This window comes from Leucoraja erinacea, chromosome 23 (assembly GCF_028641065.1).
Source record: "Leucoraja erinacea ecotype New England chromosome 23, Leri_hhj_1, whole genome shotgun sequence".
NCBI lineage: Eukaryota > Metazoa > Chordata > Chondrichthyes > Rajiformes > Rajidae > Leucoraja > Leucoraja erinaceus.
This window is the reverse complement of record NC_073399.1, coordinates 15,534,299-15,558,458: the sequence shown is the minus strand read 5'-3', so window position 1 is coordinate 15,558,458 and position 24,160 is coordinate 15,534,299. Positions and strand designations below refer to the sequence as shown.

General features: G+C 44.8%; 1 protein-coding gene across 4 annotated transcripts in view; it reads right to left on the bottom strand.

Moving 5' to 3' along the window:
* Positions 1-24,160, bottom strand: part of wipi1 (WD repeat domain, phosphoinositide interacting 1) — a 74,087-nt gene that overhangs the window by 43,855 nt on the left and 6,072 nt on the right. For all 4 annotated transcript variants that reach the window (XR_008725318.1, XM_055653929.1, XM_055653931.1 and 1 more), the window contains exon 2: positions 21,144-21,226. Coding sequence is in view for 3 of the 4 variants with exons in the window: in XM_055653929.1 (XP_055509904.1) it covers positions 21,144-21,226 (83 nt within the window). In the remaining variant the exon portion in view is untranslated. The remainder of the gene's footprint in view (positions 1-21,143; positions 21,227-24,160) is intronic.

Below are 24,160 nucleotides of genomic sequence, written 5' to 3'. Positions count from 1 at the left end.
TCATACAGTGCCGGAGACCCGGGTTGCATCCCAACTACGGGTGCTGGCGGTACGGAGTTTGTACGTTCTCCCCGTAGGTTTTCTCCGAGATCTTCAGTTTCCTCCCATACTCCAAAGACGTACAGGTTTGTAGGTTAATTGGCTTGGTAAATGTGTAAATTCTCCCTCATGTGAGCAAGATAGTGTTAATGTACGGGGATCGTTGGTCGGAGCGGACTCAGTAGGCCGAAAGGCCTGTTTCCGCGCTGTATCTCTAAACTAAACTAAACTGGTTTTCGTCAGTTTGGCATCTCAAGCCATTGTGTGCAGTGCCCAGGCTAAATCTGGTTCCCCTCCCGTCTGGAAAATTGGCGGAAGACAAGCATGCAAGAGTTTGTGCGTTATCCATCCAGCATGGAATGCTAAAACACTACTTGTCTGGTTCCCAAATCCGCCTACCTAAATTCAAACCAGCTGGCACCACTTTGCTGGGCAGCAACCAAGGAATAGCTTCACTCTTACAGTCTCAAGAGTCAAGTCAAGAGTCAATTTAATTGTCATTTGGACCCCTGGGGGTACAAACGAAATGCCGTTTCTGCAGCCATACATTACACACAAATAGACCCCAGACACAACATAATTACATTTAACATAAACATCCATCACATAACTGTGATGGAAGGCCAAATAAACTTATCTCTCCACTGCACTCCCCCCCCCCCCCGATGTCACAGTCAAAGTCAAAGCCCCCGGCTGGCGATGGCGATTGTCCCGCGGCCATTGAAGCCACGCCAGGTGATGCGAGGTCGCACACCGGGTCTTGATGTTGGAGCCCCCGGTGTGCGCTCGCAAAGTCCCGCAGCCGTTCCAGCCGCGCGGGGCAATGGTGTTAGGCCCCGCTCCAGGAGCTCTTCGACCCCGCAACACGGGCGGGAGAATTCGCCGTTGCAGCAGCCCGAAAAGCGGTCTCCCTCCAGGGAGCCGCGCGGGGTCGTCCGAGCCGTCCGCAGACCCGCAGCAGCAGCCCCCGACCCAGCAGTAGCAGCAGCAGCAGCAGCAGCAGCAGCGGCAGCGCTCCTCCACCGCTCCACCCGCTCCGGTCTCGGCCAGCTCCGCGACGGCAACGGTGAGTCGGCACCAGAGTCCCCGGCTTCTTCCCGTTGGAGGCCGCTCCTCGTTGCGGCCTCAACAACACCTGAGACCCGACGAGAAAAGGTCCATGTCTCCAGTGCAGAGAGAGATTCAAAAGTTTCCCCCCCCCCCTCTCACCCCCCCCCCCACCCCCCACACACACACACCCCAACATAAAATAACAAAAACTACATAAAAACAGACAAAAAATAACAAAAACGCGGACAGGCTGCAGAGGCCGCTGCTGGCCAGAGCCGCGCCGCCTACCGCGCCGCCTCATGCTCCATATTAGCCCAACGACAGATATACCCACATGGAGCAGAGAGATATTTAGGGCAGAGGCAGGGAGCTACCAGATTTTCACAGAGGGACAATGAAGTGCTTATTCTAATGGAAATACAATCCAGGCCCACTACAAACACCGTTACTTCAGTGACCTACACACTGAGAAATGCACACCTACTTCATTTTCTCCACATCCCTAACTGTACCCATCTTCATCCCTCATGCATGTTTGCCCATATCCACCACACACATAAAATCAGTCTGAAGGGTCACGACCCAAAACATCACCCATCCTTTGTCTCCAGAATTGCTGCCTGACCTGCTGAGTTACTCCGGCACTTTGTGTCTATCTTTGGTATAAACCAGCATCTGCAGTTCCTTGTTTCTACACATATCAAACCTCCAAATGTAGCTCGTTGAAACAATGAGAAACAAAAAGGAAGATAGTTTGGGATGGGGTGGGGTCATTTAGAGTACTGAGCCCCTGGGCAGTACTGAGGCTGGAGGAGAGGAGGTTTACGAGAATAATCCCAGGAATGATTGGGTTAACATATGATGAGCGTTAGATGGCACTGGGCCGGTACTTGCTGGAGTTTAGAAGGATGAGGGTGGATCTCATTGAAACTTACCGAATAGTGAAAGGCCTGGATAGAGTGGATGTGGAGAAGATGTTTCCACTAGTGGGAGAGTCTAGGACCAGAGGCCATATCCTCAGAATAAAAGGAGGTACCTTTAGGAAGGAGATGAAGAGGAATTTCTTTAGGTCGGCGGTGAATCTGTGGAATTCATTGCCACGGAAGGCTATGGAGGCCAAGTCAATGAATATTTTAGACAGAAATAGATAGATTCTTGATCAGCCATGATTGAATGGCGGAGTAGACTTGATGGATCGAATGGCCTATTTCTGCTGCTATCACATGAGCTTCTGAGAGGGTCCTCCTCCTTATGCATGGGAGGGGCAATTGAGGCGGAGAGGCACCCGGGTATATAATCTATCAGGCATGTTCGTGACCAATGTCTTGTTGTAATTAGTACGTTCCCTTCACCTTGATCCACAGTATACACATTTATTAGCACATGTGACAATGCCCTCAACATAAAGATGACGTTAGTGCAGGTCAATGGAGCCGCGTGGAACTGCAGATGCGGGAATCTTAAGTAAAACACAAAGTGCTGAAGTAACTCAGCAGGCCAGGCAGCAGCTTCTTCAGACTGTTGAGCAGTAGCACGTATGATGATGAACATCATTAAATGGTCACAGTGTTGATTGACTGATACTGCATGGAAAGAAGCCTTTCAGCCCACCAAGTCCATGCCCATAATCACCTGTTCACAGTAGTTCTATTTTATCCCACTTTCCCCACACATTCCCTACACACTAGGGGCAATTTACAAAGGCAAATTAACCTGCATCTCTGCTCATCTCTGGGATTTGGGTGGAAACTGGCGCACCTGGAGGAAACCCATACGGTCACAGGAAGAACGTGCAAACACACAGATGAGGTCAGGGTTGAACAACATGAGAGGAGAGAGACGTCGGTTCGCGGGAACTGCTCCGGTACATTGAGTGGACTTTGTACTTTGTAAATGGTTCCAAAAATGGTGGCGCCTGCACGTGTATATATGCAAAATGAACTTCACTGTGCAGTTGCATAGATGACAAATAAAGCATTATTGTCTATTGAGTATTGAACCCAGGTCCCTGGCGCAGTGAGGCGGCAGCTTAAATAGCAGTGATACTGTGCTGCCCTCATAAGTGAAAAGATAGACTTTCTAAAAGGACATCTCAGTCAAATGATCAATTTCCATATTGTTACGATTTCATTCAGAAATGATTATCAATGCAAGTTACTTGAGTTTAAATACACCTTGGATTTAGTGTGGCACTGACTGGTAAAGCAGCGCTCTGTTATCTAATTTCCAGACATGTATGTTTAACATGCTGATGCCTGGGCAGGATTTGAATTCTTGCATTGAAGTGAACCCTTCCTTGGTGCTGCGCAGCTGGGTGGGATCAGCAAAAGCCGAGATGGATTTCCAGGTCACAGCTAAATGTTGTTGCTGTGTAGCACCATCGAACATTAACGTGTCTAATTGTCAATGTGAAAGGAACTCTGCCCTAAATACCACATGGATGAAGATATTTTTAAACCCAACCACATTTTCAAACAACATTTTTTGACCCAAAATGTTCACAATTCGTTTCGGCCACGGTTGCAATTTGACCCATTCAGTACCTTCAGTAGAGTGATCATTGCTTTAAAATAGACACAAAATGCTGGAGCAACTCAACAGGTCAGACAGCATCTCTGGAGAGAAAGGATGGGTGACGTTTCGGGTCAGGACCCTTCTTCCTGATCTTTGGCACAAACCAGCATCTGCAGTTGTGTTCAAGAAGGAACTGCAGATGCTGGAAAATCAAAAGGTACACAAAATGCTGGAGAACTGAAGAAGGGTTTCGGCCCGAAACGTTGCCTATTTCCTTCGTTCCATAGATGCTGCTGCACCCGCTGAGTTTCTCCAGCATTTTGTGTACCAGCATCTGCAGTTCTTTGTTTCTACATTGGTTTAAAAAAACCCCACTGATTTGGCCAGTAGTTTGTTATATCAAAATGAATATCTTGAAATGTGTTACGTGTGGTGACTTCTCCTTAAGACTTTGTTCTACATTTAAAACATTTTTTTGAAACTCACCCTTTAACTAGAGTCACTAAGACATTTCCGTACAGCATGGAAACAGGCCCTTTGGCACAACTGATCCAAGCCATCCAAGTTGCTAACCTGAGCTAATCCCATATGCCCGCATTTGATCCGAACCCCTCTAAACTTGTCCTATCCATGTACCTTGTACACTGCAACTATCCATCTCTACCACTTCCTGTGGCAGCTTATTGCATGGTCCCATAACTCTCCCCTCTTTCTTTCCCCCCCCTCACCTTGAATCTATGCCCTCTAGTTTTAGACATCTCTACCCTGGGAAGAATACTGTGACCATTCACCTTATCTATGCTCCTCATGATTTTACACACCTCTTTAAGGTGACTGCTCAGCGTCCTACACTCCAGAAAAAAAAAGCCCCAATCTATCAAGTCTCTCATAACTCAACCCCTCCAAACTCAACATCACTGTGAAACCTTTCTGCATTTTCCCCAGCATAATGACATGCTTCCCGTAGCTAGGCAACTAGAACTGCAACACAACCAAATGTTTTTAATTCTCTGTTGATTCTTAGCTTATGAATATTATATGAACTTTAGAAAAATCTCCATTTGAAACAAGGCAAAAATAAAAAAAGACATTTTGATTGTGGGCTGCTTAATCTGTTAACAGAATTTCAGAGATTTCCTTTACCGAATAAATCAACTTGTCCCAATTGAATGCTCTGCCAGTGCCTGAATTAATTTGATATATTTGATTCTTTATTCTTCGAGCTTCAGAGACAAAAACTTATTTTCCTTTATTGGATTAAGTGGCTAAGGGAGAACCAGTGGATGTGTTATATCTGGACTTTCAGAAGGCTTTTGACAAGGTCCCATATAAGAGATTAGTATGCAAACTTAAAGCACACGGTATTGGGGGACAGGAAGCAAAGAGTAGGAGTAAACTGGTCCTTTTCAGAATGGCAGGCAGTGACTAGTGGGGTACCGGCAAGGGTCAGTGCTGGGACCCCAGCTATTTACAATATATATTAATGATTTGGACGAGGGAATTGATTGCATCATCTCCAAGTTTGCAGATGACACGAAGCTTGGGGGCAGTGTTAGCTGTGAGGAGGATGTTATGAGGTTGCAAGGTGACTTGGATAGGTTGGGTGAGTGGGCAAATGCATGGCAGATGCAGTATAATGTGGATAAATGTGAGGTTATCCACTTTGGTGGCAAGGACAGGAAAGTAGACTATTATCTGAATGGTGGCCAATTAGGAAAAGGGGAGATGCAACGAGACCTGGGTGTCATGGTACACCAGTCATTGAAAGTAGGCATGAAGGTGCAGCAGGCAGTGAAGAAAGCAAATGGTATGATAGCATTCGTAGCAAAAGGATTTGAGTATAGGAGCAGGGAGGTTCTACTGCAGTTGTACAGGGCCTTGGTGAGACCACACCTGGAGTATTGCATACAGTTTTGGTCTCCTAATCTGAGGAAAGACATTCTTGCCATAGAGGGAGTACATATAAGGTCCACCAGACTGATTCCTGGGCGGTACAGGATACCTGGGCAGTACAGGAGAAGGCAGGTACAGGATACCGAGTTGGATGATCAGCCATGATCATATTGAATGGCGGTGCAGGCTCGAAGGGCGAATGGCCTACTCCTGCACCTATTTTCTATGTTTCTATTATAAATTAGTCCAAACTGAACATTCTACCAGAGCCTGAATTAATATGAATATATAATTGTGTGTTATTCCTCTGTGTGTTATTCAATACCCCAGACCACAACGCTAATGAATTTCAGTTTACTCATATTTTATTTAATATTTTAATTTTTGACATATTTGTCATGATTATAGGTGGAAATTTCACTGGGCATGTGTGAATGAAGTATGATTGCACAGCTGTTTTTCTTTAGACTTTAGAGATACAGCATGGAAACAGGCTCTCTGGTCACACCGACCAACGTTCACCACCCGTACACTAACACTATGCTACACACCAGGGACAATTTACAATTTTTACCAAAGCCAATTAACCTACACACCTGTACATCTTTGGAATGTGGGAGGAAACCAGGGAACCCGGAGGAAACACAGTCACAGTGAGAATGCACAAATCCCGTATGGACAGTACCCGTAGTCAGGATCGAATCTGGATCTCTGGTGCTGTAAGACAGCAACTCTACTTCTGTGCCATTATGTGGCCTCTAAATGTGAGAAAAAAAATTACACAATAAAGCGAAACTAACAGGAGGAGCATGCAACCTTGAGCTTTAATAATGCACAATACTCTGTGGTTCAAAACAATGGGCTTGTGTTAAAGACGGGAATTGTTTTGACAGGTAAATTTCTGAAAAGGCTTGTCTGCCAGAGGGAAACATTTCTGATTGGAACAGCGATAACAGGGAAAGGAAAGCAAGTTCACAAGGAATTAAAGTAAACATGCTGGAAACACTCAGCAGGTCAAGCAGCTGCCTGACTACCGATGATTGCAGCATTTTCTGTTAGGTTCTTATGTTAGGTTTTCAGCATCAGCAGTTTTTTTCATTTCCTGATTGTCTTATATTTAGAGTAGGGAAAAGTGAAGTGATTTACAGCAAGGAGACGATCATTCAGCTCATCTTCTTTATGCTGAAGACATCGGGTGAACTAAAGATGATGATATTATAGGCATGATCATTTTCATGTACTTGGAAAAAGCAAATGGATAAACAATAGATGAGATGTTACAAAAGCATTAGAATTTAATTGTTTTCGAGCAGAATTCTGAGCAACTTATTACTTTTGAAAGACAAAGGTCTGAATCTGTTCGTTGCATCAAAAGTTTAAATGTTTGAGAATATCTATGATCATGAAGAGGGAGATTGATATTAATAATAGTGTACATTGGAAATGAATTTGATTTTTAAAAAAAATCACTGGTTAAATTGTGGAAACTAGTAAGATTTAGGTCTCATTCCTGGGAATTAGCTAATTCCATTAAAAGTAATAACAATGGTGTAAGACCAGTTTGGTGAAATAAAGAGAAAGAAATTGATCCTATTCCAAAAAAATGCATCCCAAAGAGTGGTTAGACACTAGACCTCAATTCCACAAGGCAAAGAGCATTGATGAATTTGAGGGGAAGCTGGATTTGTAGCCGAGAGATGTGAAGATGAGGTATAGAAGATTCTGATGGCATTAGATGAAAACGTGTGGCCATAATCACTTATTGAAGCATGACCCAAGAGCAGGGGACAGGGGTCAACAACCTGGTTGAAGTGCGTGGTCCCAAATTTCTTGGGTTTGTGTTGTCATCGGTAGTGGAGCTCACAGGTTTTATTCCAAATCCTACTGCCTGTCTTCTAATGCAGCTAGGATTGGGTGAAGTGTAAAGGGCCTGTCCCACTATCGCGACAGGCCGGTAGTGACTGGCGCGCGATGGTCGTGTGCGCCATCATGCGTCCGCACAGCCGTCTGGAGCGCGTGGCGTCATTTGAAGATAGACACAAAATGCAGGAGTAACTCAGCGGGACCAGCAGCATCCCTGGAGAGAAGGAATGGATGATATTTCAGGTCGAGACTCTTCATCAGACTCTTCTTCCATTATTTCTCTCCAGAGATGCTGCCGGTCCCGCTGAGTTACTCCAGCATTTTGTGTCCATCTCCAATCGTCTTGGCCCCGCTCTGGGAGTAGGAGTGGGGGCGGATCCGGATCTGGATCCGCAACGGCCATGAGCCCCAGGCCGAGTTTGGCGATCGTTTGCCCGCTTCTGCTGCTGTTGGAGGTGAGACGTTGCGCCACGCCAGGGTCTTGGGCCTGTCCCACTTTGGCCGTCAGTTACGGGACAGGCCGGTGGCGCGCGAAGATTTCATGCAGGACGAAGTCCACACTCCTCCACACCACTCCATGCGCCCGTCCCACACTACCCACACGCTAGCAGGTCGAGTAAATGGCGCGCGAATGACGGCCAAGTGGGACAGGCCCTTAAGGGGAATAGCAGGGGCTGAAAACAAGCTGATGGGGAAAATTTCAGCAGCTGCGCCATCATTGGAATTTTGGCCGTTGCTTTGAGGAGATAGAATTGTATGAGTGATGTACGTTGACTCCACCTGTAGCCCACCCATGCCTGCCACCCCATTCCTATCCACCCCAAGTTCAACTCCTCACAGTCCAGGCTCATACACCAAGATACAGGATTGGATGAGGAGCCTTCTAGCATCTGCAAAATCGTGTTTGGACATGAAACAGCCCGTAAAGTACAAAATAACAATAAAATCTTTGCACGCAATTTAAAACACTGGAGCACAGTTAATAAAGATACATAACAGTTACATTCTGATACACAATTAAACATGTTAAGACTTCTCTAATCTACTTGGGTTTGCCAATTGCTGCAGTATCATTGCAGTCAATAGGACCAAATGTTCAAAGTGCAAGACAATGTCCAGCCAGTACTATAATGGACATTTGTTGTACTTGACTGAGGACGAACTTCTACCCCAGCAACAGAGATGAGGTCAGCAGAAGATTATAATGTTACTCTGGTAAACAAACCGTGGAAACAAACTGGCCCACTGTTCACGTTCAATAAAATAATCTCAAAGCCTTATGTTCAGATGTTTATTAATTTCAGCAATCTTTATTCTCCCTAAAATGATTCATTGGAATTTAGTGGGTGGCACAGTGTCGCAGCTGGTAGACTTGCTGCCTCACACCGGTTTCGATCCTGAACTCGGTACTGGCCATGCGGAGTTTGCATGTTCTCCCTGTACTCACATGGGTTTTCTTCAGGTGCTCTGGTTTCCTCCCACGTCCCAAAGACGTGTGGATTTGTAGGTTAATTGGCCCTCTGTAAATTGTCCCTAGTGTGAAGGGGAGTGGATGCGACAGGTAAGGACAGTGCAAGTTAATGTACTGAAGATATGATCTCCACTCACATTTATCTGTATTGTAGTGGCAGAGTCATATCTTGATGCAGGTCAATCGCTGTAAAAACTCTTCAGTTTGTTTGCGTTAGACATAGCCACCTTCAGCTGTTTTGTTAAAAATCTTCCTTCATCATAAGATTAGAAGTGTTTTGTTTTGATGATTATGCCACAAAGTTCAATCCCATTTACAACTCCCCAGAAAACATTGCAGTCCACACCTGTAGATAGTAAGGTCAAGACAACACTTGAGCCTCTTGCAATAAGACCTCGCCACTCAAAATGACTTGATGGCTTTTGACCGTCTCTATTGCAACCCAATTGATGATGAACTTGACCACCACGCCCTAGCCTGCCCACCACACTCTAGCCTGTCAACTATGCTCTTGCCTGCCCACCATGCCCTAGCCTGCCCACCACGCCCTAGCCTATCCACTGTACTCTAGCCTGACCATTATCCCCCAGCCTGACTAACCTGCCCCAGTCTCCTGCTGGCTGCTTACCTTGTCACCTAACGCAGGCCTCAATGAACCTTCAACCACCAGCGCTCATACATTCATTAGACATTGGAGCAGAATTAGGCCATTCAGCCCATCGAGTCCGCTCTGCCATTCGATCATGGTTGACCACTCTTTCTCGTCCACCCCATTTTCGATACGAAACGGCACGTGCTCAGTCATGCCTGTGCCCTTTGGTTGCTGCTGAAGTATGCATCGAGAGGACCAGAGGCAATGCACTACACTGCTAGGCACTTGATACCATCTTGAACATGGATGGTTAGTGTGGACTCAATGGGCCGAAGGACCTGTTTTCATGCTGCATCTTTCAATCAATTAATGAAATTGAGCACGGGAGCAGGTCCTTCAGCCCACAATATCTGTAGAGCACAGGATGCTGAGCTAAACCAATGTCATCTGTCTGCCTCCTCGTCTATTAGTTTTATTGGTTTGAACGTCGATGACCCTGTTCATCGACGTCCCAATGTTTGCAAGTCCAGAGATGAAAGACTTCAGAGAATGTCACATCTACTCTGTCCATTCCTCAACTCTTGTCAAATAGTACAGCTGGGTAGCACATCACTTAGAACTGTGATATTCTCCTGAAATCAATATCCTGAAATTCCTCTTTTTTAATCTCCTTTGTTCCTGATCACTTGGTATACAGGAATATTTAAAAAACACATTATAAAAACAGAAAATATTGTGAACAATCAGGCATCAACGTTGGACTAAGAAACAGAGATAACGGTTTCAGATGACGTGATTCTGATGAAAGCTCAGTGTCAGGAAAGACTAACTGTGTTTCCCTCCTTGATCCTGAACATTTACATAATCAATGTTTTTTTACTTCAGTGTTTCAGCTTTAGCATTAAGAACCCATTCCTGGCTCTGCTTGCATCAGTAATCTGTTAATACATCATCTTTGTAATCCCATGTGACAATTTATGCCTACAGCTCTACAAATTCATTAGTTACACTACAAACATTGACGTGTATGGAGTTTAATGCATTCAGTCCGCTTAGTATCTCCCTTGACTGATTTACCACACATCGGAAAAACTTGACACAAACTCTCGCTAAATCACACAGCAGAGTACACAGCTGTGTTTTAAAAAGAGGGGGGGGAAATCATGTTTTAACCATTTTAATGAAATGAAATTGTGTAAGTCTCTGGCAGTATTAACTACAGCTGTGAGAAACACATTTCCATCCATGCCAGCAAAATAGCAAGGAATCAAACATCTGGCAGAACTTCTGAAGAAGGTGATGAACCATTTCACTCCTCAAAAATTTGCATTTCCAAAGATGAGGATATATAGGGTAAGACATCTACCTATGGCCTCCACAGAACCATTAAAGGTGCCAAGAGGAAATTCTGGATCAAGTTTGAATCTCAAGGCAATGACAGGGACACCTGTAGACCGTGGCAAGGCTTGCCGCTATAACAGGCTACAAAGCAAAGTTGGGCAGTTTCCATGGCAACAATCGGTTCCTGTCCATTAACTGAATGCATTCTACGCCCTCTTTGAATAAAAGGTCAGTGGAGGAAGTCACCCGCCCAGCTAGTCTCGAGTGTGCTGTACCAACGGTTACTGTGGCAGACGTAAGATAGGCCTTCATGAGAGCTAATCTGCGGAAAACAATTGGCCTGGATGAAGTCCTCTAGCTGTCAATAGAACCTGTGCAGACCAGTTGGCAGTGGTATTCACAGACATCTTTAACCTCTCACTACTCCATTCTGAAGTCCTCACCTGCTTCTAAAAGACCATTATCATCCCGGTGCCAAGGAAACGTAAGATAGCATGCCTGACTGACTAGTGGCTCTGACATCCACCATCATGAAGTGCTTTGACAAACTGGTTAATGGCGTACATTAACTCCAGCCTCCCAATCCGCCTCGATCAACTACAGTTTTTCCGATTGTCGCAACAGGTCTACAGCAGATGCCATCTCACTGGCCCTCAACTCATCTCTGGAACACCAAGACAATAAGTGACAATAAGCCTAGTGAGTATTCTATTTATCGTCTATAGCGCCACCTTCAATAACAATCCCATCCAAACTCATCTCCAGACTATTGGACTTAGGAATCAGACCCCTCTCTGCCACTGGATCCTCAACTTTCTGACCCACAGACCACAATCAGTGAGGAGAGATGGCAACACCTCTTCTACAATAATTCTACAATAAAGCTTTGCACTCTTTCCACAGCCCTTCACACACATTTCCCTTTAACACTGCGGGTCTCTGCTCAGAGCTCAATATCAGCCAAATTATAAGGTTACAGATTAACGTTCTGATTTCGCAGACATAAGGAACTACAGATGCTGGTTTACAAACAAAAAACACGAAGTGCTGGAGTAAACTCAACGGGTCAGGAAGCGTCACTGGAGGTCATAGATAGGTGACGTTTCTGTTCGCGACCCTTCGTCAGACTCATGTTTCGGGCCAGGGAATATGAAGAAGAGACCCAACCTGAAAATGTGTCAATCCATGTCCTCCAGAGATGCTGCCTGATTAATCTCCATCCCCATACCTTATAGATGTGGGATGAATCTGGAGCACCCGGAGAAAACCCACACAGACACAGGGAGAACGTGCAAACTCCACACGGAGGGCAGGGTCACACCCAGGTCTCTGGTGCTGTGAGGCAGCAGCCCTACCAGCTCCGCCACTGTGCCGCTAATAGCAGAGAAGCCAAACAAGTCCTGTGGCAAATTAAGCAACTGACCTGAAATGTTAAGAGTGAAAGAAAAGTCAAAGGAAATAAGAAGGCTTGGAAAGTGGGGAGTACTAAAATGAATTGACTGCATAACTGTTACTGTACATCACAAAGTAAATTAAGTGAAGTGCTTTAGAACATTTCTGGAGACCTAAGAAGGCAATGTATGAATACAAGCTACTCCTTAACCTAGTGAGAATGCAGGAAAGAAAAAGTACATGGGCTGGATTAGATGGAGCTCAAGAATTCTGGCAGATGTTTCATACTGATGGGAATACAAAATGCAAGTACGGGTACATGCATCACTGTATAAATTAAGATGCCGCAGATTATGGTGTCTCTTGTTACTTGGCATTGAAATAGACACTTAGTGTTCCCTATAAGGATGCTGAGCAATTCTGACTCAATCTCCTAAAAATGGACAAAGTATTCAACTGTAATCAAGTCTGTTTCTCCCCGTAAATTGCTTACAATGAACCTGTGTCCATTTTGCTTTGAATGTATATGCGAGTCATATTTTTAATGCTTCCTATGCAAAGGCAGCCGTGGCTGAAGGATGTAGAATCACAAAGATATGGCTACAATGTAGTGGCACTTTCCCAATCCTACTTGCATCCATAAAAATTCAACATTTTTTGTACCTTTTAAAAACATTTTCATTGAACTTTTCAGATGCCAAACCAAAGATGGCTTTAAAATCTGGTCGCTGCTATGACTAAACGTGGGCTGGCCACAGACATTGAACATGACTCAAAACTAAGTCAAGAGAACGCCTTTCAAGTCCCCTTTCTTCTCGGATGTTCAATTAAACATGAGGAAATGTGTCAGTGGGAGTCCAACAAGCAGAACAAACAGTTTGGTGGGCGAGAAATTATTCTTATGGAGGGGGGGGGGGGGGGGGGGGGGGGGGGGGGGGGGGGGGGGGGGGGGGGGGGGGGGGGTGGAACAAAAGACAAAGCAGTGGAGTAACTCAGAGGGTCAGGCAGGTCAGGACTGGGACTTGACTTTTTCCTACATTTATAATGGATTATTATAGGCAGCCGTCTAACAAAGCACCTGCCTCATCAGCCTTCTTCGGAAATAGTTGTGGTAATCAGGCACACAACAGATTAGTCATGGAAGTGAGATTCCATTGCAAGGCTGTGATTATACTGATATACTAAGGACATTACTGTAGTCTGAAGCTGAGCAGGACTGCCCCCACCTGGTTCTATTCCTATGTGCCCAGATATAGCCAGAAAAAAATCTCTTGAAATAGCATCTCCTGGCATGCCCTGCATGTTCCCGCTGTGCTGAAGGTCAATAACCATAAAGTTGCATTGCTTGCGGAAATTCCTGCGGAAATCCTGAGAGTGGTGACAGCCGTGCACTGCAGAACGATGAACATCAAACACTCCCAGCTGCATTATGCACATGCGCAACAATTTAGAGTCCTAGCATGTGGGAAAAAGGCCCATCGGCCCTACCAAAACCAAATTAAACTTGCCCACGCCAACCAACATGCCCCATCTACCCCCGATCCACCTGCCTGCTTTTGGCCTATACACCCCTGAAAACACATGAAAATCCACACGTTTGCACAATCGGGGTTCAGTTCAAATTTAATTGAGGAATCCAACAGAATTTCTCAGATTTAGAATGATATTGGCAATTTATAAGGTTAAAGTTGTCGTGCAATAACTGGCGGTTGTTTTACTTTGCTTCACAAATGTGAAACTGAGTTTCATTATAGTTTGCTCAGGCTCTATATATCTAGTGTCATTGATCAGTGATGAGAGTAATGATAAAGAAATGTGACTTTTCCGCCTCAATTCCATGCTAACCAAAATTAGAAAAATATTTTTTCCTTGTGGATTTAAAATGTACATCCAAGTACCTATTCTGCAAAGAGGATTTCTGCTTCTGTCATAAAGTCATAGAATCGTACAGCATGGAAACAGGTCCTTCAGCCCAACTTGCCTATGCCATCCCAGGGTGTCATTCCCCTGTTATTCCTCCAGACTGTGGGTGGGAGAAAAAAGGTTCTTCACTACTCCATAGTAAGCCCTCTATTAATTACTTTAAATCTATGCTCTGGTGGTCCTAATGTGAAACTAAATTTCAGAAGCATGATAGGACGTTCGGGTCCCATGCATCTAATGTGATGGACCAGAGATTAAAGTTATGATTCAGAAATGAAGCTTTTCAGCCTCATCTATGACCCTCAACACAGAGCCTTGGGGCATCTCCTGTGTCTTATCCATTTGCTATGTGTTGCAATATCAATGGGAAACACATACATGGAAGCTACTGACATATGTTGATGAACTTGGCTCTTCCACTGCTCCTCTACGCTGCCAGTGCTGCCAAACCATTTGTTTTGTACGAGCCACAACTTCCACAACTGACCATCATTCTTCCAATTCCAGACCAATCATTTCATTACCCCCTGATCCCCTCCCCATCATTATTGCATGTATAACTTGTCTACACACTCTGGTGTCTTACTCAAGGAGAGCTTCCAACCTCCGTGGTTTCACCAATACAAAGGATTATCCAACAGCGTCCCTCAGTTAACCTGAAACTTTCATCCAAATGTGACTTTTCCAATGGATTATTTCATCCAAACCTGTCTATTCCAATTCCTCCCAACTTAACTACATACCGTGCCCTCCATAATGTTTGGGACAAAGATCCATCATTTATTCATTTGCCTCTATTCTCCACAATTTGAGATTTGTAATAGAAGAAAAAAAATCACAATGTGGTTAAAGGCCCAGGCCCCGTGTCTCTCTCCCTCATCACTCACACCTCTTCTCTGCCCGCCCTCTGCGGCAATGGTGGTCCCGTCTACCCGACACCCAAGTCCGTCTCCTCCACCGCCACCATTGTGGTAACTCCCTCCTCCCCACCCCCAAGGCAGCGTGCAGGCAGGCAGGCGGGGACAGGTTGAGCGGCAGCAGCGGGCGGTCGGACGGGGATGGGCCGAGCGGTAGCTGAGCCAGAGTGGGCAGAGGTAGGGAGAGTTGGGTTGCAGAGTGGCCGAGCAGTTTGCGCGGAGTTTGACTGACGCACACGTGCACGCAGCAAACTGGTCCAATCGTCAAGTCAACAGGATCTAAACCACAGCCAACAATGAATGTCTTGTGGAAACTGTAGATGCTGCTTTTTATGGATGGAGGGAGGGAGTAATTGAGGGTAGGGGAAAGGAGGGAGGGATTGGGGAGGGGAGACAGAGAGGGGAAAATCCTGGGGAGGCGAGGAGGGAGAATTGAGGGAGAGGAAGGGGTAGGGAGGGAGAGGGGAAAATGGGGGAGATGAGGAGAGTGGGGGGATGGAGGATGGGGGGGATGGGGGGGAGATAGGGGGGGGGGGGGGTGGGGGAGGTGAGGAGTGGGGATAGAGGGATGGAGGGGGGTAGGGAGGGGAGAGGAGGTATGGAGGGAGGGACTGAGGGTAGGGGAAAGGAGAGGGAGGGAGAGTGTGGGATGGGAGGAGGAGAGGGGAAAGAAGAGGGAGGGTAAAGAGGAGGGGGAGGGAATGCTGGAGATGAGGGGAAATGAGCTGTGCCTGCGCAGTTGGGGGGCTATGCGTGAGTGGTGCATTGGGGGAAGGGGTGAGTGGTGGAATATTACATTGGGGAATGGGTTGCATTGGGGAACCAGGCCTCCTGTGTGACAAGGACCCAACAGGTCCCTCTGTCTAGTTCTTCATAACTGGCTGCAAGTCCAGGACCTGCTTTAATGGTTTCTTTATTATCACATGTACCAATGTATACAGTTCAGCAAAACTATCACCATACATAACCACAATCCCTTGGTTAGTACACGATGTACAGAACAACCACGGAGTCTATATGCAAGAGACATCATCTCTCCACAGTGTTGCCTCTCCTCCATCCTCCCAAAAATATTGACGTTCCTCCACTCTGGTGACAGTATGACGCCAAAAAGGATTTGACTCATTCTTCACTGCATTTGTTATTCGAGATATTTTTTTACAGCAACGAGAAAATGTAGCATTTAAAGCAATCTGGGCTGTTGGGTACACAGGGATAGGGAAACATTTGAAAAAAATTGAAGTGTCATGAATAAGTTTTATCATTCGGCAGCCTGTTCCAAGACATAAAACCCACTGGTGTTGAGTAATTTAGCTATTTTTAAACTAGAGATACCAGGGACTGCAGATGTAGGAATCTGGAGCAAAACAGACAAACAGCTGGAGGAATTCAGTGGGTGAAGATGCATCTGTGGAGGTGTGGGTGTGGTTGAGGTTTGAGTCGAAACCCTGTACCCCTTTGCCTTCACAGATGCTGCCTGACCCTCTAAGGTTATTCTAGAAGTTCTTATGCTTATTTTTTAAACCAGTAAGTTTAGTTTAAATTAGATTATTGTTGTCACGTGGACTAAGGAACAGTGAAAAGCTTTTGTTACTGTGCTATCCTGTCAAGTTAAGTAAATCACAATAATATGTTGTTTCTTTTATTTGACTTTGCGTTTGTGAACTGCTTTCCTTAATGCATCCGATTAAAGATTTGTGAAAAGAAACACGTTATTTCTCAGTTCATTGAAAAGGTTCGGAATGATTATTTCCAGTGAAAATCAAAAACACAAGGTGGGGTCATTTGTGACTCCATGTGTGTTCACTGCCAACCTCGTCCCTTTGGCCCAGCCGAATTGCAGACATGGATACAACCTGGATACAAACTCGGGAATACATTTAGACAGTTGTGACTGAATCTGTCAATAAAATGGGTAATTATCAAAGAGCAGCTAAGAAGTAATTCAAAGCACACAAGAACAGACAAATGAAGACCGTTTCAAGCAAGAGTCGAGGATGATTCAGAGCATTGCAATGCCTTCTCGCAGGGACGGAGTGGTCAACACCATGGAATAAATGTGTAGGAAGGAACTGCAGATGCCGTTTTAAACCATAGATTAGACACACATAGCTGGAGTAACTCAACGGGACAGGCAGCATCTCTGGAGAATATGGATAAGTGATATTTCGGGTCAGGACCCTTGTTCAGTGATTGTGGGAGGTGGGGGGGGGGGTCAAGCGGAGCTGGAATTTTCCAATTTTAGATACCTACATAATCCTCTCTTAAACCCCCCACATTCCCCATAAGTGCATAGATATACCAAGAGTGCTCTGCCTCTGTATGCCAACAAGGTAAAACCCATTCAAGCGGCCTGCTGCGCAGTTGCCTAGATACAAGTCGAAATACATCGTTCAAAGACTGGTCTCTAAAAGCAGCTTGCTTTTGTTGTTGGTCCAGAAAGTAAAGTTTCAGGAAGTGCATGGTTAATTAAAACATTTTCTCCAGTGTATAGAAAAGCTGTGAGTGCTGTGTATTTGCAGTATTGTCCTAAAGTATAATCAGTCCCTTCACTGTCACTGTGCTCCCACCTTGCTTTCTTTGATGAGTTTCGAATGCGCAGGAAAATGCTGTGGATGCAACGTTAAATTTTGAAATGTTGTTGAATTATGGTTCCAATCAAGGGACTTTTTGTTTTAATCATGGTGTTACACAACTTGCCTTTTCCCCCAATGGGACTTTATGCAAACATTCTCAATTTATAAAGATCAGTTGTTCACACCCTCAAGATCAAACCTTTAACTACTCATTACTCACCCACGTTAAAATGTTCTCTACAAACTCAAGTGTACATGGGCCATATTAGCGACAATTCAGCAAAGTATGCTACACCATAAACTACAGCATAACCACATTCATAATGAGTAAAGGGGCTTAAGTTGAATCAATGCATGATAATTCTTTGTGTACTGTCTCTGGAAAAACCTGCTTTTGTTTTACACCATATTCATTGTACTCTTTTATTTATGTAGTCATGTATAGTATGATTGTTGTCATAATTGGATTAGTATAATTGTGGTCATATACAGTATTTCACTGGATTGTATGCAAATCCAAGCATCTCACTGTAACTAGGTTACATGCAACAAGTTTATTATTGTCACGTGTAGAGATACAGCATACAGCTTTTGTTTGTGCGCTATCCAGTAAAAAAAAAGACTATACATGGATACAATCAAGTCATCCTTGATACAGGTGCACAACCTTTTATCCGAAAGCCTTGGGACCAGATACTTGTCGGATTTCGGACATTTTCGGATTTCTGAATGGAAGATTTTTAGCGTAGATTAGGTAGGTAGCGCGGGCGGCTTGAAAAGTCTGGAGCGGCTGCCTCCTCCCCGGAGACCGGGGAATCATTGTAAATCATTGCATAAATGTTAGTCAGTTAGTTTGGAGGGATTTTATGTGGTGGTGAAGGGGGAAACTTTAATTCTTAGTCCCCTACCTGGTCGGCGACTCCCAACATCGCGGAGCTGGGGGCTCCGTCCGACCGCGGGCGGCGCCGGTTGGAGCTCCGACCCCGGCAACTCTACCCCTGGCTGCGAAACGCTCCAAATCCAGCGCCGCCCGCGGCCGGACGCCTGCAGCCCCAGCTCCGCGAATGTTGTGTGTCGGCGGCCACAGCGCTCCGGAGCTTACCGCACGGCGACCCGGTAAGGCATTGACCGCTCCCCGCTGGTATCCCAGCCCTGCGACGCCGCCGACTCCCAACATTCGCGGAGCTGGGGCTGCGGGCGTCCGGCTGCGGTGGATTTGGAGCGCCTCGCAGCCAGGGGTAGAGTTGCCGGGGTCGGAGCTACAGCCGGCGCCGCCCGCGGCTGGACGCCCGCAGCCCCAGCTGGGTGTTGGCGGCCACAGCGCTGCGGAGCTTACTGCACGGCGACCCGGTAAGGCATTGACCGCTCCCCGCCTCTCCGACCAGGTAGGGGACTAAGAATTAAAGTTTACCCCTTCACATAAAAGCCCTCCAAACTAACTGACTAACATTTAAGCAATGATTTACAGATGTTTAAGTGTCTCCGGGGATGAGGCAGCCGCTACAGTAGTACAGACCTGGGTTGACCGTGGGTCGTTTCGGGTCAAGTTTGGCGCCAAACGCGAGCTTTGGTGTGCAGACGACATCCTGGAAAAAATGGCCGGTTTTCGGAGTTTTTCGGTTTCCGGAACTCTGGATAAAAGGTTGTGCACCTGTAGTGCTATAATCATAACTATAATGACAAGTAAACTGGACTCTTCAAACCATGGTTTTTGGTGGTAACTAGATTAACAGTTCCCTGCCTCTAACAATTACAGCACGGAAACAGGCCATCTCGACCCTTCTAGTCTGTGCCGAACACGTATTCTCCCCTAGTCCCATATACCTGCGCTCAGACCATAACCCTCCATTCCTTTCCCGTCCATATAACTATCCAATTTATTTTTAAATGATAAAAACGAACCTGCCTCCACCACCTTCACTGGAAGCTCATTCCACACAGCTACCACTCTCTGAGTAAAGAAGTTCCCCCTCATGTTACTCCTAAACTTCAGTCCCTTAATTCTCAAGTCATGTCCCCTTGTTTGAATCTTCCCTCCTCTCAGTGGGAAAAGCTTATCCACATCAACTCTGTCTATCCCTCTCATCATTTTAAAGACCTCTATCAAGTCCCCCTCTTAACCTTCTGTGCTCCAAAGAATAAAACCCTAACTTGTTCAACTTTTCTCTGTAACTTAGTTGCTGAAACCCAGGCAACATTCTAGTAAATCTCCTCTGTACTCTCTCTATTTTTTTGACATCCTTCCTATAATTAGGCGACCAAAATTGTACACCATACTCCAGAATTGGCCTCACCAATGCCTTGTACAATTTTAACATTACATCCCAACTTCTATACTCAATGCTATGATTTATAAAGGCCAGCACACCAAAAGCTTTCTTTACAACCCTATCTACATGAGATTCCACTTTCAGGGAACTGTGCACAGTTATTCCCAGATCCCTCTGTTCACCTGCATTCTTCAATTCCCTACCATTTACCATGTACGTCCTATTTGGATTTGTCCTGCCAAGATGTAGCACCTCACACTTATCAGCATTAAACTCCATCTGCCATCTTTCAGCCCACTCTTCCAACTGGCATAAATCTCTCTGTAAACTTTGAAAATCTACTTCATTATCCACAACCCCACCTATCTTAGTATCATCTGCATACTTACTAATCCAATTTACCACACCATCATCCAGATCATTGATGTACATGACAAACAACAGTGGAAAAAACAACATTGAAAAATGAAAGAAATTTTCTCCGCTGGAGAATGAATTTAGGTGACCTCACAAATGCAGAATCTGTGGGATGCGGCAGAGATCAGCACCAACAGCCGAGAGTGAGTGTAACATTGATCCATGCGAGTAAAGTAGGACAGACCTTGCAGAAGTCAGAAGTCTGACTGAGGGCATAGGATCTAATGTAACTGTTCACCCTATACATAGTATAGCATTGAGGGAACCGGTGTTAGTATGGCCTGTTCTAGTTAGTGTTACTAGTATTCTAGTATGGTTATTCCATCAGCAAATTTAAAAACAACTGATATTTCAGGTCAATGACATTGAAAATCATGTTGATCCAGCACATTTTTTTTCAAATCTTAAATGCACCTCTACTTCCATCAACCTCTACTTCCACGCCTCTACTTCCATCAACCTCTGAAAGAGACTGTTGTCACTCACCTTTGTTGTTCTAAAATCAAAAATAGTCACCACGGAGTTTAATTATTTCTATGCAGTTACGTCCTCACACCCTCTAAATCTAGCATCATGTTCATTGTAGAAAGAAAAAACTGCAGATGCTGGTTACTATACAAGAGGAGACAAAGTGCTGGAGTAACTCAGCAGGTCGGGCACCATCTCTGGAGAACATGGATACGTGAGGTTTCGGGTGAGACCCTTCTTCAGACTGTTCTGCAGAGATGGTGCCTCGCGTGCTAAGTTACTCCAGCACTCTGTGTCCTTTTCTGCCATAGACCACAAAAATTACGACTCATGTGGAAACATTTTCAAAAACATAGATTTAACAGTGTATGTTATTTTTGTAATGTCAAGTAATGGAATAAAAGAGCTGAGACTCACTGCATCTGTAGATTTCTTCTAATCCGTCCACTGAAGCCAGAGAGAAAAGTTTATAACCAGAGTTTGTACCGACTGCCAAAGACCTAGAGAGCAAAAGCAAGAAACCTTATCACATACAACCTGATACACTTTCATTCTATATTAATTTAATTATGAGAAGTGCTGACTTTTCCACTATTGCCTCTGTTGAAGATCAATAGTTCCCAACATGCCAACAATGCAGCTGGAGATAGAAATTGCCTTTCTTACTCCCAAACTGCATTTTGGATATTGATCCAGAACCTTTAAACTCAATATCATGAGGTACAGGTATCTCAAACTTAGATCATGAGTTGCTGCTTATTTATTGGTCATCAAATGCAAAACCTTTATGCAGTTTCCGAATTATCTTGCTTCATTCCGGATATTTGACCAAGTACCGACCAGCAAAAATCACACTTGCACACTTTCCGCTGTTTCTGTGTTAGATGCACAATTAGATATGGAGTTTCCCCCCTCTCTTGGAGCATTGGGAGGGAAATGGTCCTAGGAATGATGACTGCTGGACACTCCTGAGGCAATTTGATCCTCCCACCTGAGGCTGGGAACCATCCAAGTTAAGTCCTTTATCCCAGAAACACCCTATCCATGGTGACTACTGGACAATCTAATCGATCTCCCTCTTGACCCTCTAGTCAAACCAGTTGGAGGCTCTGCCATATCTCAAGTGATCAAGTAAGTGGCCAGTATTGAAAACACAGGGGATGGCAGATGGTGGAATCTTGAGTAAAAAACAAACTGCTGGAGGAAATCATTGGGTCAGGCACCATCTGTGATGGGAAATAGACACATGACATTTTGGGTCGGAAACAGTGTAAGATATTGCCATTTCACTACCTGCAGTCCCCTGTGTTTTCAACCCTGGCCACTCACCTGATCACTTGATACTTGATTAGTAAGTGTGTCAAGGGTTTTGGGGGAGAAGGCAAGAGAATGGGGTTGAGAAGGAAAGATTGATCAGCTACGATTGTACGACAGAGTAGACTCAATGTGCCAAATGGCCCAATTCTACTCCTATCTTTGGGATGAGGGAAGAAACCGGAACACCTGGAAGAAACACACGTGGTCACCAGGAAGAATGTGACACATAGCACTCAAGGTAAGGATCAAACCCGGGTCTCTGGCGTTGTGAGGCTGGACCACCGTCCATATAGTTAAATTACCAATTTGCAATTTAAGAAAAAATCCAGAAATGTTGAAGAACTGCAGTTCTCTGCAAAGCAAATGAAGTGAATGATAAATTCCAGCATACCACCACCTCAAAACTTGAGGGGTTGATGGGGTAGTGTAAATACACTGTGGCATATTGCTTCCAAAGGAATTTGCAATAGACACATTGATATAGAAATAGGCCAAAATTGACCATAGCAAGGTTAGCCCTGACGGAAATGCATTCTGAAATATTTTTGAGATATATACTAAGCAGCTTTATTACTTGAATGATTTCTCATAACTTTGTGAAATTTCCTCCGTGACAAACAGAAAGGCAATACCATCTGAGCGAGGCACAAATTCTGTTCCCTGGCCACAAAGCTCACCTCTTTCCCTGATGACTGAACTAAATCTCTGACATAAAGTGCTGGAGTAACTCAGCTGCTCAGGCAGCATCTCTAGAGAACACACAAAGGTGAAGTCTGAAGAAGGGTCTGAGGAAGGGTCCTGACCCAAAACTTTACTTATCCATGTTTTCCAGAGATGCTGCCTGCTCCACTGAGTTACTCCAGCACTCTGTGCCTCTTTTTGTAAACCAGAGCCTGCAGTTCCTTGTTTCTAAATCATTTACATGTCCCACTTGTCCCAGAGAAAAGGTTTCAACCACATGCTCACTATAATACAATTCAATATTTCAACAGTTGCAAAGATACACTTATTGCACCCACAGACAAGCACAGCTGAAATCACATGAGGTCACATTCGAATGACTGGTGCTGACTCACTGGATAGCAAAGTTCTTTTGTTTTAAGAAGCCTAGTCGGAGCGCTCAAGAAAACAAACACTGAACTGAATGAATCGTGCAGCTTCAACTGACGACTGAAGACAACTCATGCACATAATAAACTGTGACAGCACATAATTAATCTGCAGTGTCCTTGACCATTTATGCAAGACAGAAATCTGGTAGCTAATTAGTTATATTGTCAGATTCTCAATACCCATTAACTTTAATAACCTTACTCTTGGGAAATGTCTGTCAAATGCTGTTTTAAAATTTTAGCCAATGGTTTACAACAAAAAAGCAAATAGGTATATATTTCTGATAAAAATTCATGCAATTTCCAATTAAGCATAACCTTGGTGTCGTAACTCAGAATTGAAATGAACAGAATAAATTTTATTGGCCAAGTATGTATACATACAAGGAATTTGCCTCGGTGCTTTGCTCGCAAGTAACAACACGGTATACAGTAAACAATTAAGAATAAAACATTATAATTTAAACATGTGAAGAATGAAATAAAAATACCAGAGCAAAAAGAGGCTACAGACTTTTGGTTGTTGAGTAGAGCTACTGCTCGTGGGAAAAAAAATGATTTTATGTCTGACTGTGGCGGCTTTGACAGTCTGGAGTCGCCTTCCCGAGGGAAATGATTCAAAGAGTTTGTGGCCAGGGTGAGAGGGGTCAGAGATGATCTTACCCACTCTTATTATGTAGATTGGGCATCTTGGTCAGCATGCCGAAGGGCCTGTTTCTGTGCCGTGTGAGTCCATGACTCCATTGTGCGGTTTCACTGTCATGTTAAATAACATCAACTCACATTATATAGCTCATGAGGTGCTTTGAGCCACTCAGAAGCATAAATGTACTCCTCTTGTACAATGTGTACCCTTGATGCCAGCCATATTCCTAACTCCAGCATTACTATCAATCCAGCGAACCAGCCCTGGTTCAACGAGGAGTGCGGGGAACATGCAAGCAGTGGCACCAAGTTTACATAAAAGGAGCATGCTGGAGACAATAAACACAACCAAGGGATCAG